Source organism: Mobula birostris, chromosome 4, assembly GCF_030028105.1.
Source record: "Mobula birostris isolate sMobBir1 chromosome 4, sMobBir1.hap1, whole genome shotgun sequence".
NCBI classification, from domain to species: domain Eukaryota; kingdom Metazoa; phylum Chordata; class Chondrichthyes; order Myliobatiformes; family Myliobatidae; genus Mobula; species Mobula birostris.
Genome location: NC_092373.1, coordinates 135026818 through 135044183, shown reverse-complemented (window position 1 = coordinate 135044183; position 17366 = coordinate 135026818). Strand labels below are relative to the sequence as shown.

The 17366-nt window shown below is 39.8% G+C and overlaps 1 protein-coding gene across 1 annotated transcript in view; it reads right to left on the bottom strand.

Moving 5' to 3' along the window:
• Positions 1–222: 222 nt before the first annotated feature.
• The window catches only part of dctn6 (dynactin subunit 6), a 29391-nt gene continuing 12247 nt past the window's right edge, over positions 223–17366 (bottom strand). The window contains exons 4-7 of the mRNA XM_072256081.1: positions 10560–10648; positions 9444–9491; positions 3924–4066; positions 223–2837 (exon numbers count right to left, since the gene is read on the bottom strand). Of these exons, the coding sequence (XP_072112182.1) occupies positions 2739–2837; positions 3924–4066; positions 9444–9491; positions 10560–10648 (379 nt within the window). The 3' untranslated portion in view covers positions 223–2738. The remainder of the gene's footprint in view (positions 2838–3923; positions 4067–9443; positions 9492–10559; positions 10649–17366) is intronic.

Sequence of the window (17366 nt, the reverse complement as noted above, 5' to 3'; positions counted from 1 at the left end):
AGAGATAGAGGAGGTTATATGGAATGAGGCTTTGGAGTATGTTAACTCCTGGTCCATCAATTGTTTTGTTTAATACAATTTAAAATTCTACATAGACTACATTACTCAAAAGTAAGGATTCATAAAATATTCCCAGGGGTGTCCCCAGTGTGTGTGAAATGCAAATCCTCGGAGGCAAATTTGTTACATAGTTAGATTAGATTATGAGGACACGCAGTCCTCTTTTATTGTCATTTAGTAATGCATGCATTAAGAAATGATACAATGTTTTTCCAGAATGATATCACAGAAACACATGACAAACCGACTTAAAAACTGACAAAAACCACATAATTATAACATATAGTTACAACAGTGCAAAGCAATACCATAATTTGATAAGAACAGACCATGGCACGGTAAAAGTCTCAAAGTCTCTCGAAAGTCCCATCATCTCACGCAGACGGTGAACCTCCAGCGCTGCCAACTTGCTGATGCAAAATACTGGAAGCATCCGACCACAGTCCGACTCCGAGTCCATCTGAAAACTCCGAGCCTCAGACCAGCTCTCCGACACTGAGCACTGAACACCACCTCTGCCGAGTGCTTCGACCCCAACCCCGGCCCCTGCAACAGGCAAAGCCGAGGATTTGGGGCCTCGGTTATGCTTTATGTGCCAGGATACAAGAGTATTGGAAGCAAATATTTGAGGTCCTATCGAAGGTATTAAAGGTTCCGATAATACCAGACCCCATTTTAATAATTTTTGGAACTTCTGCGAGGTCAAATAAATTCGAGGCTACCCAGCAACAACTCCTGACCTATGGCATACTTAATGGAAAGAAACTCATACTGATGTTCTGGAAAAAGGAGGAAACTCCATCACTCAGACAATGGCTGGCTGCATTAATGGATACTCTGCATCTAGAGAGGATAAGATACGTTACCAAGGAGAGACTCAAGGAATTTGAAAAAATCTGGTAACCATTACTGTTGTATTTAGAAGAGATCGACAGCTGAACGAAGTGTGGGGGGCAGTAGGACCTGGACAGCACATACGGGAGGGGTGAGGGGAGGGTAGGGCAGGGAGGGGGAAAGGAGACGGGGTGGTACAGTTTCCTTTGCTTTTTGCTTGTTTACTATACATACATTCATTTGACTTTCATTATGTTGTTATAGGAAAGAAAACAGAAGCATTGTACTTTAGGACATTGTTGGTTCTGGTTAAACTGATGTTGCTTCACAGTAAAAACATTCGAAAACAAATAAAAGGGTTAACGTATGGGAAGCGTTTGATGGCTCTGAGCCAGTACTCATTGGAATTAAAATGTATTGAATATTGAAACACCTAGAGTGGATGTTTCCTATTGTGGGGGGGGGGATGGAGTCCAAGGAACAGTTTCAGAATAGACGGATGTCCCTTTAGGACAGAGATTAGGAGGAATTTCTTTAGCCAGAGGGTGAGGAATCTGTGGAATTCATTGCCTGTGGAGGCTGCCTTTGGGTATATTTAAAGTGGAGGTTGATAGGTTCCTGATTCGTAAGGGTGTCGAAGGCTATAGGGAGAAGGCAGAAGAATGGGGTCGAGAGGGATAATAAATTAGTCATGATGAAATGGTGAAGCAGACCCGATTGGATGAATGGACTAATTCTGATCCTGTGTCTTATAGTCGTATCAGTGTGCTGCTGCCAAACTTGCTCATTATGGAAGCTTATAAAGTAACTACAGTAAAACAAAACCATGCAGTTAATTGTTAAACCACACAGAAATTTCAACCACAAAGAAGAAAGTCTTTAAGTTATGACTGCCATCAAAATATACCTACTGGTATGACAATCAATATCTAAGTACTTTCAGTAATAAATTGCACACCTGTTAGGCTTGTCATGATCTCAGGATGTTCAATAAAATACTTTAAAATTCCATTTATTATTGTAAAGTAGGTAAATCATACATTATAACTACTTTCTTCACAATCAGTGTTGGTAATTTAAGTTTTGGATAAGTATTTTTTACTTAATCAAATTTACACCAAAATCAATAAGAGTTGATAATTGTTGAAAATGGAATCAAGGAGCTAATATTAAATATTTTATCTGTTTTATTTTATTTGGAGATACAGCATGAGACAGGCCCTTCCGGCCCAACGAGTCTAAGCACAGGACAATTTACAATGACCAATTAAATTACTAATTGGTACACCTTTGGACTGCAGAGCAACCGGAGGAAACCCACGAGGAGAACGTACAAATTCCTTATAGAATTGAATTCCAAAGTCCGGAACACCAAGCTATAGTGGCATCTCACAGATCGCTTCATTACCATGGTAATCTACTATACTGAACTGCGGCATTTTTAGTTTCAGCTTCTTCATAAGTATATAATGATATGAAAGGGGGAGGAGAACTATTCATTTTATGCAAAATAAACTGAAGACCAACAAGTTTTGTACTGTCCTTTGTCTTTAAAGTTCTTTTTTTTGTCCACATTAAGATTGTTGTAATATTTACATAATTACTTTAAAAGAATGGGATTAACTAAATAGTGAAAACAAGAACTGACCAAATTAACTGAAACAAATTAACAATTGTTATAACAAATTATATTTTCATTTAATCATGAAGGACACATTACATACTACAGGATAAAGTTCTACATGCAATTGTTTCTCCTACTTCAGCATGGCTGCTGTTTTTCAGATACCAAGCTTATAACAAAATAAATTAGCTCCTCTGCAGAACTCAGATTCTGGTCCTCTTCAGCTTTTTATTGGAGTGGAACATCCTTTCACTGTTTTCTTCAGGTGATGATAATTAGGCAAGATCTTCATCAGGAAATCAAGCTGCAGAGTTTGTGGCTATAAATAAAAAGGATACACACTAATTAAACATTCACACTTGGGATAACAAAGCTTTAAGTTTCTGGATATGAAACAGCCAACAACCAAATTACATTTCAAAAGAAAAATAATCCATTATACTGTTACAGGATATGATTAGTCATTTTTTTTTAAAAGATGGTTGAAGTGAAAGTTCAGGTCAGGCAGCATCTCTGAACAAACCTGTTTTGAAAATCACTTATTTTGAAAATCTTAACTCTCAGATGTACAACTACTTAGAGAGATAAACCTAATCTCTTCTGCCTATACATAGTCCACTTCCCATCATTTTCTGTATATTCAAATGTCTATTTAAGAGATCTTAAACATCTGTATTTGCTTCCACCACCACCCATCACAGCACGTCAGACACGGTCTGTGTAAAAAAAACTTGCCCCTCTCACCTTAAAGGCATACACTCTAGTATTAGACATTGCAATACTGTAAAGAAGGCTCTGGTTGCCTAATCTATACATGCCTCTCAGAATTTTATAAAGTCTTCTATTTTCTACCAGGTCTGCAATCAGTCTATCTTGCTCCAGAGAAAACAACCCTTGTTTGTCCAAATTCTCCTTATGGCACATAACCCTACAGTTCAGGCAGCACAGTAGCATAGCAGCTAGCATTATGTTTTAGCGCAACAGCGATCGGGGCCGGCTGCCATCCGTAAGCAGATTGCACCTTTTCTCCATGACCACATGGGTTTCCTCCAAGTGGCTCCAGGTTCCTCCCACATTCCAAAGATAAACGGGTTAGTAAGGATTTAGTAAGTAGAGGGCACGCACACTGCTGCAGCCCCTCCTCAGACTGTATGGGTTGTTGACGTAAATGTTGCATTTCACTGTACGCTTTGATGTACATGTACTAAATCTATTTTTACCTTTTGCTACACTCTCTCTCCATAGCCTTTCTATAATGGCGTGGCCAGAATTGAATATAATACTCCTAACTCAGAGTTTTATAAAACTTACAGACTACAACACTTTCCAATAGATTGTTATTCTGTAAGTACCTTCAAGGAAAAAGTATTTGAAATTGTATTAACTTACACTGTCAAGTTCTTACCTGTGGGCGTTCTGACTGTACTCTTCGCATACAATCTACTCCATAGATAACTGTGTTTTCTGGAATAACTTCACAGGAATTTACATGACAGCAGGCTCCAATAATACATCCACTGGTTAGGATCACATTTCTACCTATATATGCTGAGACAAAAGAAAAGCACAAAGCTATAGGTATCTGAAACATAATAAGTAGCAGATTAAGAAAATTCCAACAGAAAAATCACAAAATACATGGTTTAAATAACATCTTCAGAAAGAATATATTTTGGCTGCAACATCTCAGCTGTTACAATTAAAGCATAAAGATGAATCAATCTAAGGTATTAATGTTATATCTATGCCAATCCAATTTCACAATCAAAAAAGAAACAAACACAAAAAAAGCTAAAAGCCATGAATCATGGATCACCAATCACATAATAGTATCAAAAAATGCACAGAAACATGTAAATGCGTGCTTTGGAACGGAGAATAAAGCTACACCTGTGCAAATCCCCGCAGCACCTGGCGACCCTGTGACCTCTGTCTCAGAGACCGACATCAGAACATCCTTCAAGAGAGTTAACCCTTGACAAGGTGTCAGGCCCCGATGGTGTACCTGGCAAGTTACCGAAAACCTGTGCTTACCTCTCACTGCTGCAGTCGAAGGTTCTTACCTGCTTCAGAAGGGCATCAATCATACCAGAACCCAAGAAGAACAAGGTGAGCTGCCTCAATAACTATCAACCAGTAAAAATCACTCACGTCTACTGTAATGAAGTACTTTGAAAGGTTGGTCAAGGCAAGGGAACTGGATCCACTACAATTTTGCTTACTGTCACAACAGGTCTACAGTAGGCACAATCTCATTGGCTCTTTACTTGGCTTTGCAGCACCTGAACAACGCAATACTTTTATCGGGCTGCTGTTAATTGATTACAGCTGTACTCAACACCAGTATACCCTCAGTACTAATCAACAAGCTTCAAAACTGGGCCTCTGTATGTCTGTCTGCAACTATATCCTTCACTTACTCATTGGGAGACCAGAATCCGTGCTAATTGGTAATAATACCTCATCCAATAATACCTCATCCTTGCTGACAATCAACACACGCACACCTCAAGGATGCATGCTCTATTCTCACTATACTCATGATCAATGTTCCCTCTAACGTGTGCACGTGCACACATCATTTACTACCAGCACACAAAGTAATTTAAACTACGCACAAAAGGTTGTCACCCTTTACCTTGTTGGTATGTTAAGTATATTTCACGATCGTACACAATCATATTTCCTTTTCTGGTTTCTGATGTGGACGGTGCTGACAACAGAGTTTGCGATGATTTGCCTGAAAATTTTAGAACTGGCTTATTTATATTGTTTCTATTTAATAAATTATTGATTCACTATGTTGAATTCCAAATAAGCAAAGTGAAAAAATGGAGCAAAATGAAGCAAAGGGCATGAAGTGCAAAAAAAAACTACTTGTTTATTTAAAGCGGAATGGCTTGATGAAACAGTAGAAACTGCTACCTGGAAGCTCCTGAGGTCAGGAACGTGCAGCTACAAGAAATATTATGTACTATACAGAAACTGGTGTTATCTGTGTGTATTGTTGCAATGCAATAGTTGCTGGAGAATTTGCAAGTGGGAAGAAGTGGAGTAATATTTGGAAACTTGACTTTTTGAAGCGTCATTTAGGAAGCAAATCACGTATGGATGGTGTGCAAAAGCTCCGGTGAGAAAATCCTTCATTACCCACTACAGGCCTGCTACGTATGTTTTGTGAGACTGCAGAGGAACTAGAGTGAAAAGGATCAAACCTAGAGAAGTTGTTATTGACAGTGTTTTGCTAGCTGTTAAAATGAATACTTTATTGTCGCCAAACAATTTATACTCGAGCGTACAATCATCACAGCGATATTTGATTCTGCACTTCGCGCGCCCTGGAGTACAAATTGATAGTAAATATTAAAAATTTAAATTATAAATCATAAATAGAAAATAGAAAAGGCAAAGTAAGGTAGTGCAAAAAAACTGAGAGGCAGGTCCAGATATTTGTAGGTACGGCCCAGATCTGGGTCAAGATCCGTTCAGCAGTTTTATCACAGTTGGAAAGAAGCTGTCCCAAATCTGGCCGTACAAGTCTTCAAGCTCCTGAGCCTTCTCCCGGAGGAAAGAGGGACAAAAAGTGCGTTGGCTGGGTGGGTCGTGTCCTTGATTATCCTGGCAGCACTGCTCCGACAACATGCGGTGTAAAGTGAGTCCAAGGACGGAAGACTTGTTTGTGTGATGTGCTGGGCTGTGTTCCTGATCTCCCGCAGCTTCTTCCGGTCTTGGACAGGACAACTTCCATACCAGGTTGTAATGCACCCTAGAAGAATGCATTCTACGGTGCAGCTATAAAAATTAGTGAGGGTTTTAGGGGACAGGCCAAATTTGTTTAGCTTTCTCAGGAAGTAAAGGCGCTTTACATATAAGCCTTTACATATAATAATATAATAGAATAGAATACCTTTACATATAAAATTCAGTGTGCACGTTATTGTCACTGGGCAAAAAAATTGCACAGCACAAGATCTTTGCGCACACTGCTCATTACAAATTAAGAGGGAACATTGCTCATGATCATGTGGCTAGGCACAGCTCAAATGTCATCTATATATTACCAATTCACCATTGTTGTTCGTAGAATCACAGATGGCAATGATGAGGCACACAGGAGTGAGACAGATTGGCTAGCTGAGTGGTGTCACAACCTTTCATTCAACATCAGCCAGTCCAAGGGATTGACTATGGACTTTTGAAAGGGCAAGTTGGGAGAACTCTCACCAGTCCTCAGCGGTGGAAAGGGTGACCAACTTCAAGTTCCTGGATGTCAACACCTCAGAGGATCTATCACAAAGAAAGCATGCCAGCAGCTATACTTCATTGGGAGCTTGAGGTGATTTGGTATGTCACCAAAAAACTCTACCAAAGTTCTATGAATGTACCATGGATTTTAAAAATCCCTCTTATCTCCTTGCATCTTTTTCTGCTCCAGATTTTTGCAGCCTCCACAAGATAAACTCCTCATCTTTGGAATTACTCTAGCATTAACATTCATACTAAAATATAATCCAGCTGAGTCCTGAGAGATTTAATTAAGATTTTCTTACTTTAGAAAGTTTATGCCACTGTGTAAAAAGCCACAAACTCAGCAATGCAACTTCCAATTTTCTTTTCTAGGACACAATTTAAGCTGGGTAATCTTTAGAAAATTGTACCCTACATTGATGATATCAACCATTTTTTCACCTTATTTTAAAAACACCTTGGAATGGCAGCCATCGGGACTTACAACTTTGACCACTAATTTTTCTAAAGTTTTTTAAAGTAATAACTTCAAGTCAGTTCCTCATTTACAACAAATCTTAAAGAACAAAAACTAATCGAGAAAATAGCTGGGATTCTCTTTGGCTATTTGGAACGTTATGCCACTTAATCAGGACAGAAGACTGTTGCCAAACAGTTTCTAACTAGTATCAGTCACATGCACTAGTGTGGACGTTAGACATTACACCATGTTTAGAGCAAACAGTTTTTAAATAACAACAGCTGCATGTGCTTGTGTTATGTTATCCATTTGGGCCAACGGACACCGATTCAAAACTCAGTGATTTTTGATAATTTTGTTTTTCATTTTGATTTTAAAAAATTCAGACCCTTACCAAGATGCCTTTTAAAGATTTGACATTAGCTGAAAAAATTACTCTACCAGACCAAATTAAAAACTATCCACCTAACCCCACTCATTGTCAGCTGGCAGAGATAACTGGAGTGCCAAAATCTACAAATGCACACTTGATACATACATCAGCTAAATAAGGACAAGAAAAATGGGCATTGCATGAGGGACAACAGAGAAGATCCCAAAAACGAAAGCCTGAAGGTAAGGAACCAAATGTTGAAGAGATGGATGAGGGGGTGTGTGTGTCAGTGGACTAATATTTTATAAAAACAAGTCATATGAAGTAGCTAAGAAGTTGAGTTATGAAGATTTTAAAACAACAGATGGTTGGTTGTTTCAATGGAAATGTCGGCACCACATCAAATTCAAGAAAGCACACGATGAGAAAGACAGTGCTGATACTATAAGTGCAGATACTTAAGCTCTGAACTTGAGCTAGTGACTACAAGGAAATTTATTGTTGGATTACAACACTATTTCATTCAGGAATGCAATGAAAGCAGTCCAGTACCTGCACTGATTTTGTTCATTTATGCAGTTAATCAAAAGAACATGGCAGCTTACAGTGGATGAATTTCTCCGTCAATAACAATTAGGATCTAATACACAGTTTTATAGTACTGAAGTGGCACCAAAGGTAGTCATAGCCGAAGGGTGGTGGTGGGGACGAGCTCACACTGCTAAACAAATGCTCTTCATGGCGTGCGTCTCAAATAGCCTCTGACAACTCCCAGCCTTCACGCGTGACATAGTTCTTTTGCTCAGTGGAGCTGTTCTCACTGACAGGAGAAGGGGCAAAGGTGGGCCACTGGCGCCTTAAAACCAGTTGCTCCGGGCAGATGGGGCTCGTTAACCATGGATGGTAGCTCATCTAGGAGAGGGAAACTCCGATTTCAAACCTCCGCTGCCTTGTGGCTATACCTGCTCACGGGAAAGGATTTGGGAGTAAACCCTGAGGAAATATCTGGAGTCAGAATCCCGAAGGCGGCTGACTGCTGTACCCAGCACCGGCCCAGCAACTCCTGTGACACTGCTGGCACCAAACTGTATCAACTTTCATCGTTCCTTTGGACCTGTCATCAGCATGGAGAGGGGGGTCCCACTGCATGGGCAACAGACGGATCTTCGTACTTGCACCCTGGAGAGGCCACTCCCAGTGACCACCCGAGGCGCAGTACCCATGGTCGACCACGACTGACGGAGGCCACACACAGTTCTGTAGTAGTGTTGCAATAGTGTTCTAAATATATAACTTATTAGTCAGTTAAACAGTAGTTAGTCTTTTTTTTTTAAATACCTTTTTAACTATTTCCATGAAACGTCCACTAATTGGGGCAACCACATAATTGGGCCAAAATGTACTGGTCCTGATGTGTTCTAATTAACCGAAATCCACCATATTTGGTTTTTATAGTGTTTTAAGAAAAAATTGCTTCTGTGCCTTAGACTATCTGCATTCATTTTAACTGTTCAATAAATATTTTTGTTGTCAGAGATAAGAGCATACACCTTTGGCACTTCTGCCTTTAAACATCACAGATGTGTATATTTGTGTGGTGTTCTAAAGGTCTGGCAGTAGATTAAATAGTTGCAAAATACCAGTCAATTTTGACCATTTTGACAGCTAAGGTAACAAACTTTCATCAGCTTGGTTGGTCACACATTTCCCTGCAAAAATCCTACAGTAACTGGGAATAGCAGATAGTGAAACAAGTCACTGGTAAGACAGGAAAACAAGAACTACTAAATTTTATTTCAAAGTGTTTGATCAGAATTACATTATCTTTCCCAAATGCAGCTTACCTTTAGATTCAATTACATTGTTATCTCCAATCTTCAGAGCTTCAAAATCTGATTTAGATAATTAAAGAAAATTAACAGTACCATTTATTTTCTGATCACTTTCATTTTTCTCTTCTGAAGATATTGCATTATCTTCAGACCATCCTAAAGTATTAATTGTTACTGCAATTTGCCTCTCACCAGCTCTTAGACATGGATGTTACTTTTTTCAATGCTGAGATTAACTTAATTTGACACTTGTAATGTTCAGATAGTGAATTTTTAGAGAGGTCCAAGAATGCAAAATGACTTAAGTAAAATTGTAGTTACCACAATAGCTACTTTTCTGTACAGTAATCATTATATGAATTCAAACTCATATTTTAAATTAAGAAATTAACCTTATCTCCATTACCCAACAATTATTTGTTCTACTGGAATTATTGCTGGATTTGGATTTGGAAACACCTACAAAGCACTTAGACAAAAAAAATTAATAAGCCATGTCGTAGCACAAAGCAAATGGCGTTTACTGCCAACCAGTACTACAATACTCTTATCTCACAATACCTCTCATGAGAGTTTTCTGCAGTGTCAACTTTAACAAAACAAATAAAGTTCACTGTGGTTTTTGAATCTGTTATTTGCCGAAAATATAGACAAAGATCCGGCCAGTAGATTAATGACGTTGTTTAGAAATAAATTCCAGCAAAAACATTTAGTGGCTGCTTGTTTGGTAGTGTTCATCTATAGTCATGCTGTCCACTATATAAGTTTTTGTTTGGTATTTGGACATAACCAATTGGAAAGGGATTTGTCTCAGTTACACATGGTCTGTAATCAAGAATGCTGATTACAACAGAGATTCAAGGAGTTGTGGAATTGAAGATAAAACTAAAAAGAAATAAAACTACTGCAGATGGTTTTCATCTTAATGCTTTTGCCCGGATTACAATAATCAAATATCTTTAAGCTAACTCATTTACAGTTCAGATGGAAACAAATCTATCAAAATAATTCTTGATTGGAATGGTTTACAGAAACAACATCGTTTGTAGAAACTGAATTCTTACAACTCACCTAATCATAATAATCTGAAAGCAAATCCTATTGATAATTATTTACAAGAAAGGATACGGCAACCAACTTCAAATACATTGTTTGTTCCAATAGTCATAACCTTAGGTTCAATATCTTCCTTTTGAGGCACAAGATTTTCTGGATAGCTGGAAGACAGCAGCAATTTTAAATAACACCATAAAACAAGATCTTGTCTATTTCGAAAAGGAAAACTGCATTTTTGTTGTTGTTGCACCTTTAGCATAGAAATTGCCCTTGGGTAATTTGTAAAGATTAAAGAATAAAAGACACTGAAGGGTTTTGTATAATGTTTGGAAGTGGTGTCTGAAATTTACATTTAAACTCTGAGGTTTAAGAAAGTTTACAGATTCAAAAATGAAGAAGTTTGGGATGAATTTTGTGGAGTCAGCAATAGCAAAAGAGTTACATTAAAATATTGATAATATCACCCTTTGGATTTTGTTAGTGTTAGGCTAGTGGATTTTCGAGACAATTGGATATTATCAATGCCCAAACACATTTATACTTTGTTTTTTTACATATCACACAGTAGTATAATAAATGTTCCAGTGAACCAGTTGAGTTTAAAAGGAGCAGAAAACGTAAGGTACTCTGGACCTTGGCTTGAACTACAAACCTAACCAAGTTACGGAACACTGGTATTCTTGAGCTCACTCTTGGCTCCAGCCACACACCCAGCCTGCAGACCAGACGCTGGCCCCAACAGCACTTTGGACCTCCCAAATTTAGCTGCACACCCCACTAGGCATCCTGCTCACGTTTCACACTTTTGAGTGAGCCAAATACTAAACTGTCAGGATCACTGAACAATCAGATGGCAGGTCGCCAGAGATTTAGAATTTTAAAATGTAAAGTAGGATTCAAGGCTGAAGAAAGATGTAAAGGCACTGTTACTGAAAGGTAAAAACATTAAAACACACAAAATGATTTTTTAAAATTGTGGGTTGAAGGGACGATCCTGTTTATATCAAAAATGATTGTGTGTGTTGGGTTGTGTAAAGATAAAATTTGTTGGCTATGCCTGCATTCTGACAGAATTACAAGGCAGCTAGGCACCAAAGTGTTGAGTTTTCCAAATGCAGTTCATATTCTAAACATTATTCCCCTGTCCCGCACAAATATCAAAATAGTCAACTCCACAAACAACATTACATATTCAATATTGTGGGTTATAGTTAAGATTTTAAGATAATAAAATTTAACTATGTTGGAATTGGTGAGAACACCAAATAAATATAATGGGAGTGGCAAAGTCCTCAATGCCATATCCTTAAACTCTAGTGATGCATCCTTTAAGAGATATGACATTAACTGGTTTTGTGATTCACTTCCAGATCTAGCTATTACACATTTGGGTTACTGCCAGGTCATATCAATTTGAAAAGTTCTTATTTATCCAAGTGCAAAGACAACACCTAGCTTTTCTTCTCTGGCGTAATCAGCCTTAAATATCACTTACTTCCCTTCCATGTTCACTATCACCATTAAATGGAAGCAGCTTCACCAAGATTCCAGGATCTTAAATCACTTCACTCTCCTTCCTAGAGCAATGGACCAACTTGCTGTGAAAGTGATTTCATCATGTAATGCTCACTGTAGGTTCTCCTAGCTCTTTCAACCACAAGCCACCCAAACTTAATGGCACTCGTGTTAGTCACTACGGCTAGTATGTATCATCCTCAAGTAGCGCCCACTCCACTTCAACCACGCTATGCGAGAGCCACTTAGAACATTATCTCCCAATTCCATGCCAATCTTTCCTGGGAATATCCCTCTAATAAACAGCTTGATGCAAAGTCATAAATATAACATTATCACTCAGTGGCCACTTTATTAAGTACACCGGATCATTAATGCAAATATCTAATCAGCCAATTACTGTAAATTCCGGTGTATAAGCCGACCCAGAGTATAAACCAACCCCCCATTTTCAAAGTTAAGAAAGTGACTTTTTCATGTTACCTTTGTATAAGCCAACCCTTTTTGTAGAGGTTTTGGATCAGGGAGGGAAGTTTTGGATTAGGTTCCCAATGGTAAAGAATCCTCTGAAATGTAACCCACTGAAACCATTTAGCGCCCATCGTAATCACATTAAAACATAACACAGGGTGGTGGGATCAGTACATGTACTCAGTATTGAGTTTGCGACCACCATGTACAAAAGATTAAAACGAATGTGATATGATGCTGGCTTCAAGCTGAAGGTTGTTGATTTTGCTAAAGGAACGAATAATTCTGCAGCTGCTAAGAAGTTTAGTGTAAACAAGAAACAAGTGAGAGAGTGGAGAAAGGCAGAGGACACAGTGAGGGAAATGCCAAAGACGAAATGTGCAAACCGCGGAAAAACATGCCAGTGGCCAGAACTGGAAGAAAAAGTTTTAGAGTGGGTGAATCACCAGCGATCGTCTGGATACATTGTTACCAGAGAAATGATTCGAGTTCAAGCGTTGAAATGGGCCGAAAAATACTGTGAGGTCAGCGAAAATTTCAAAGCTACGTGAAGTCAGTGCACCCGATTTATGAATAGATGTGATCTTGTGTTGAGACAAAAAACAAAGATTGCTCAGAAGTTGCCGAGCAACCTTGAGAATAAGATTATGGCCTTCCAATCGTTTGTAATCAAGCATCGAAAGGCACATTCTTACCCACTCTCACTGATTGGTAACATGGACAAGACACCAATGTTCTTTGATCTTGCTGGCAACCGCACTGACAATCAGAAGGGGGAGAAAACAGTCCTTGTCAAAACATCTGGACACAAGGAGCAACATTTTACTGTCGTGTTAACGTGTATGGCTGATGGGATTAAGCTACCACCGATGGTGATTTTTAAGAGGAAAACATTCCCGCGGGGTGTTGTTGTTTACGTTCAAGAACGTGGTTGGATGGACGAAGCGGGTCGCTTGAAGTGGGTTAAAGAGGAGTGGCGTCAACATCTCGAAGATTTCAGGAAGGAAAAGTCTGGGACATATTCAAAGCGCACTTGTCAGGTGAGACAAAAGCAGCATTGAAAGCTGAAAATACGGACATTGCAGTCATCCCCGGTGGTTTGACGTGGTTCCCCATTCAAAGAATTCATGCGCCGAAGAAAGGGACCTGATTTTCGGAGAGTCAGATAATGAAGAGTATGAGAGTTTCAAGCTCTGAACATTTGACGACAACAGTGTGTACAAGTAAATTGAGAAAAAGAATGTGTTTTGTAGATCTTTTTCTTTTGTGTAGATTTCATAAGCGTTTGTATTTTCTTTTGTATCTGACTCAAACAGCCAATAAATACGACCTGTCTTCTGTGTATTCATTTTTCCAAAGTTGGCACCCTCTGTATAAGCCAACCGCACCCCCCCCCCGCCTAATTTTAGGACCAAAATTTAGGGCCAAATTCTCGGCTTATACACCGGAATTTACGGCATATGTCAGCAACTCAACACATAAAAGCATACAGACATAGTCAAGAGGTTCAGTTGCTGTTCTCACCAACATGAGAATGGGGAAGAAATGTGATCCATGTGACTTTGATCATGGAAAGATAGTTGGTACCGAACGAGGTGGTTTGAGTATCTCAGAAACTGCTGATTCCTGGAGTTTCTATGCACAACAGTCTCTAGAGTTTACAGGAAATGGTATGAGAAACAAAAAATATCTAGTGAGCAGCAGTTCTATGGGTGACACCTTGTTAATGAGAAAGGTTAGAGGAAAATGACCAGACTGGTTCAAGTTGACAGGAAGGTGACAGTAACTCAAATAACCATGCCTTACAACAGAGTTGTACAGAGGAGCATCACTGAACGCACAACACGTCAAACCTTGAAGTGGACGGGCTTCAGCAGGGTCCCCCAATTAGTTTTCCACAAGGGCCAAATTATGTCAAGCATGCCAAGCCGAGGGACAAAACGTCCAGGGTTTTTTTTCATTGTGCCAGTAAGTTGTTTTATGGGCAGATGTTGTTGTTGCTGCTATTACCATTATTATTAGTAGTAGTAATGGCAGATGCAATTTAATGTGGATAAATGTGAGGTTATCCACTTTGGTGGCAAAAACAGGAAAACAGATTATTATCTGAATGGTGGCCAATTAGGAAAAGGGGAGGTGCAACAAGATCTGGGTGTCATTGTACACCAGTCATTGAAAGTGGGCATGCAGGTACAGCAGGCAGTGAAAAAGGTGAATGGTATGCTGGCATTCATAGCAAGAGGATTCGAGTACAGGAGCAGGGAGGTACTAATGCAGTTGTACAAGGCCATGGTGAGACCACACCTGGAGTACTACGTGCAGTTTTGGTCCCTTAATCTGAGGAAAGACATCCTTGCCATAGAGGGAGTACAAAGAAGGTTCACCAGATTGATTCCTGGGATGGTAGGACTTTCATATGATGAAAGACTGGATCAACAAGGCTTATACTCGTTGGAATTTAGAAGATTGAGGGGGGATCTGATTGAAACATATAAAATCCTAATGCAGGATGCAGGAAGGTTGTTCCCGATGTTGGGGAAGTCCATAACGAGGGGTCACAGTTTGAGGATAAAGGGGAAGCCTTTTAGGACCGAGATTAGGAAAAACTTCTTCACACAGAGAGTGTTGAATCTGTGGAATTCTCTGCCACAGGAAACAGTTGAGGCCAGTTCATTGGCTATATTTAAGAGGGAGTTAGATATGGCCCTTGTGGCTAAAGGAATCAGGGGGTGTGGGGGGGAAGGCTGGTACAGGGTTCTGAGTTGGATGATCAGCCATAATCATACTGAATGGCGGTGCAGGCTCGAAGGGCCAAATGGCCTACTCCTGCACCTATTTTCTATGTTTCTATGTTTCTAGTAGTAATAATTTAGGCCTGGGACTCTCAAAGCCTGTGTTGTGGGTCACACAAAAAAAAAAATGCACTCTTGAAACAAACTAAGTCCAAAACCAACCATTTAATTATGACTCTAGCTATCACAACTGTCAGCTCTCACATTGAGAACTCATCTGGGACTTAAAATACACACACACACACACACACACACACACACACACACACACACACACACACAGAGTAAGCATGGTAGTCTTCACCACTTCTCTTCCACACAAAGGGTACTGCCTTTTCCACTGTTTCTGTTCTCTCATCTAATCTATTTGTTCTTTTTAATTAAGCTATGTAGCATTTGAAGTAGGAAGTGTAGCTATAAATGAAATTAGCAGTATTATTGTTGTTGTAATATTATTATACCACAATAAGATTGACAAATGGACAAAAATAAATTGATTCACCCACCAATCAGTGAGAGAAGTAACAAAGACGGGATGAGGCAATCCTTCTGATGTCGGGCCTGTATTGTGTTGTGGCAATCCTGAGGCACTGGCCAAAATGTGCACTGGAGAGTCTGTTTCTGTCCTGGTTCTTGATAGAGTTCATTGAAGAAAACGATGACTCACGTATGTACGTGGAGGGGAACAGTGTGAGTAGGAGCATTGCAATAGCTCTCGTGTTTTTGAATTGAGCTTGGGGAACCACGTTGACCCAAAAGTCACTCACCACAACATCTTTGTGTTGTGCTTTGAGCAAATCAGGTGTTCCCATTTCCAAGACCTCCATCTGAAGAGTTGCCTCATCTATGGAAGACACCAGTCTTTTGGCCTCTGCAGTCAACTGGCTGTCAGCCGAAACGGAGAACGGCTGTCTCAGGAAGAGGAAGCTGTCACCTGAGAGTTTAGGGGAGCTTTCAAATCGTTCCCTGAAGTTTTCTGCCAGGCTCGTCACGAAATCCTTCATCACTGGATCCTCCCGCATTTCGTTGTTCTCACAATGCTCCCGCAGTCGTGGAAAGTGCAATTTTCTCCCGTGAATGTCTCTCTTCAAAAGGTTCAGCTTTGACTGGAAAGCTTCAATCGCCTCGTATATGTCTGCAACAGTGTGGTTGTTGCCTTGTAATTGCAGATTAAGTTGATTTATATGAGACATGATGTCACACAAAAAAAGAATATGTGCCATCACCTTGTTGTCACTTAAAAACCTCTTAAATCCTTGGGTTTTTTGGCTCTGCAGGCTGGATAAAAATGGCACAAGCTCATCGCGCAGGTCACACACCCTCTCCAACACACGGCCTTTGCTCAGCCAGCGAACATCATTATGCAGCAAAAGATCTTTGTGTTTCGCTGACATTTCCTCCAGCAATGCTCTGAAAAGGCGATGTTGCAGACTAGAACTCTCACGATCGAAATTTACCAGTCTCGTCACAGTATCCATCGCCTCTTTCATTTCCCCACACAGTTTAGCGCACAACACTGATTGGTGAATAATGCAATGAAATGCCAAGAGTGCTGGGTTAACAGCGACAAACCTGCTTACCAAGCCTTTGCGTTGTCCCACCATCGACGGAGCCCCATCAGTGACAACGGACACAATTTTGCTCACATCCAAGCCACTTTTCTCAAAGAACTGTGTCAATTCGTTAAAAATTATTTCCCCAGTTGTGTGCCCAGACAAAGGAAGCAAACAAAGTAGCTCTTCCCGAAAGGTCTTCCCATCAAAAAATCTTGCAAACACAGATAGCTTTTCTATATCGGTTTGGTCACAAGAACAAGTCTATGATTAGAGATATGGCTCCAAATCGGTGAGTAGATTGGAAAAACACTCCTCCGCTAAAACTTCTACTCTTCTTGTTGCCGTGTTGGCCGACAATAGCACCGTCTTTAATAGCTCCACAACCGCATTCTTGCTTTTCTCATCATGACTTAAAACTTCACCAACCATAAATTGCACACGTTTTAATCAACTCGGCATCGCGCACTCTACAGGGGCATAGGTCAAGTGTACGGTGTGGGATGAGGTTAAAATAAATTAGAGCAGCGTGCACTTTATTTACATGT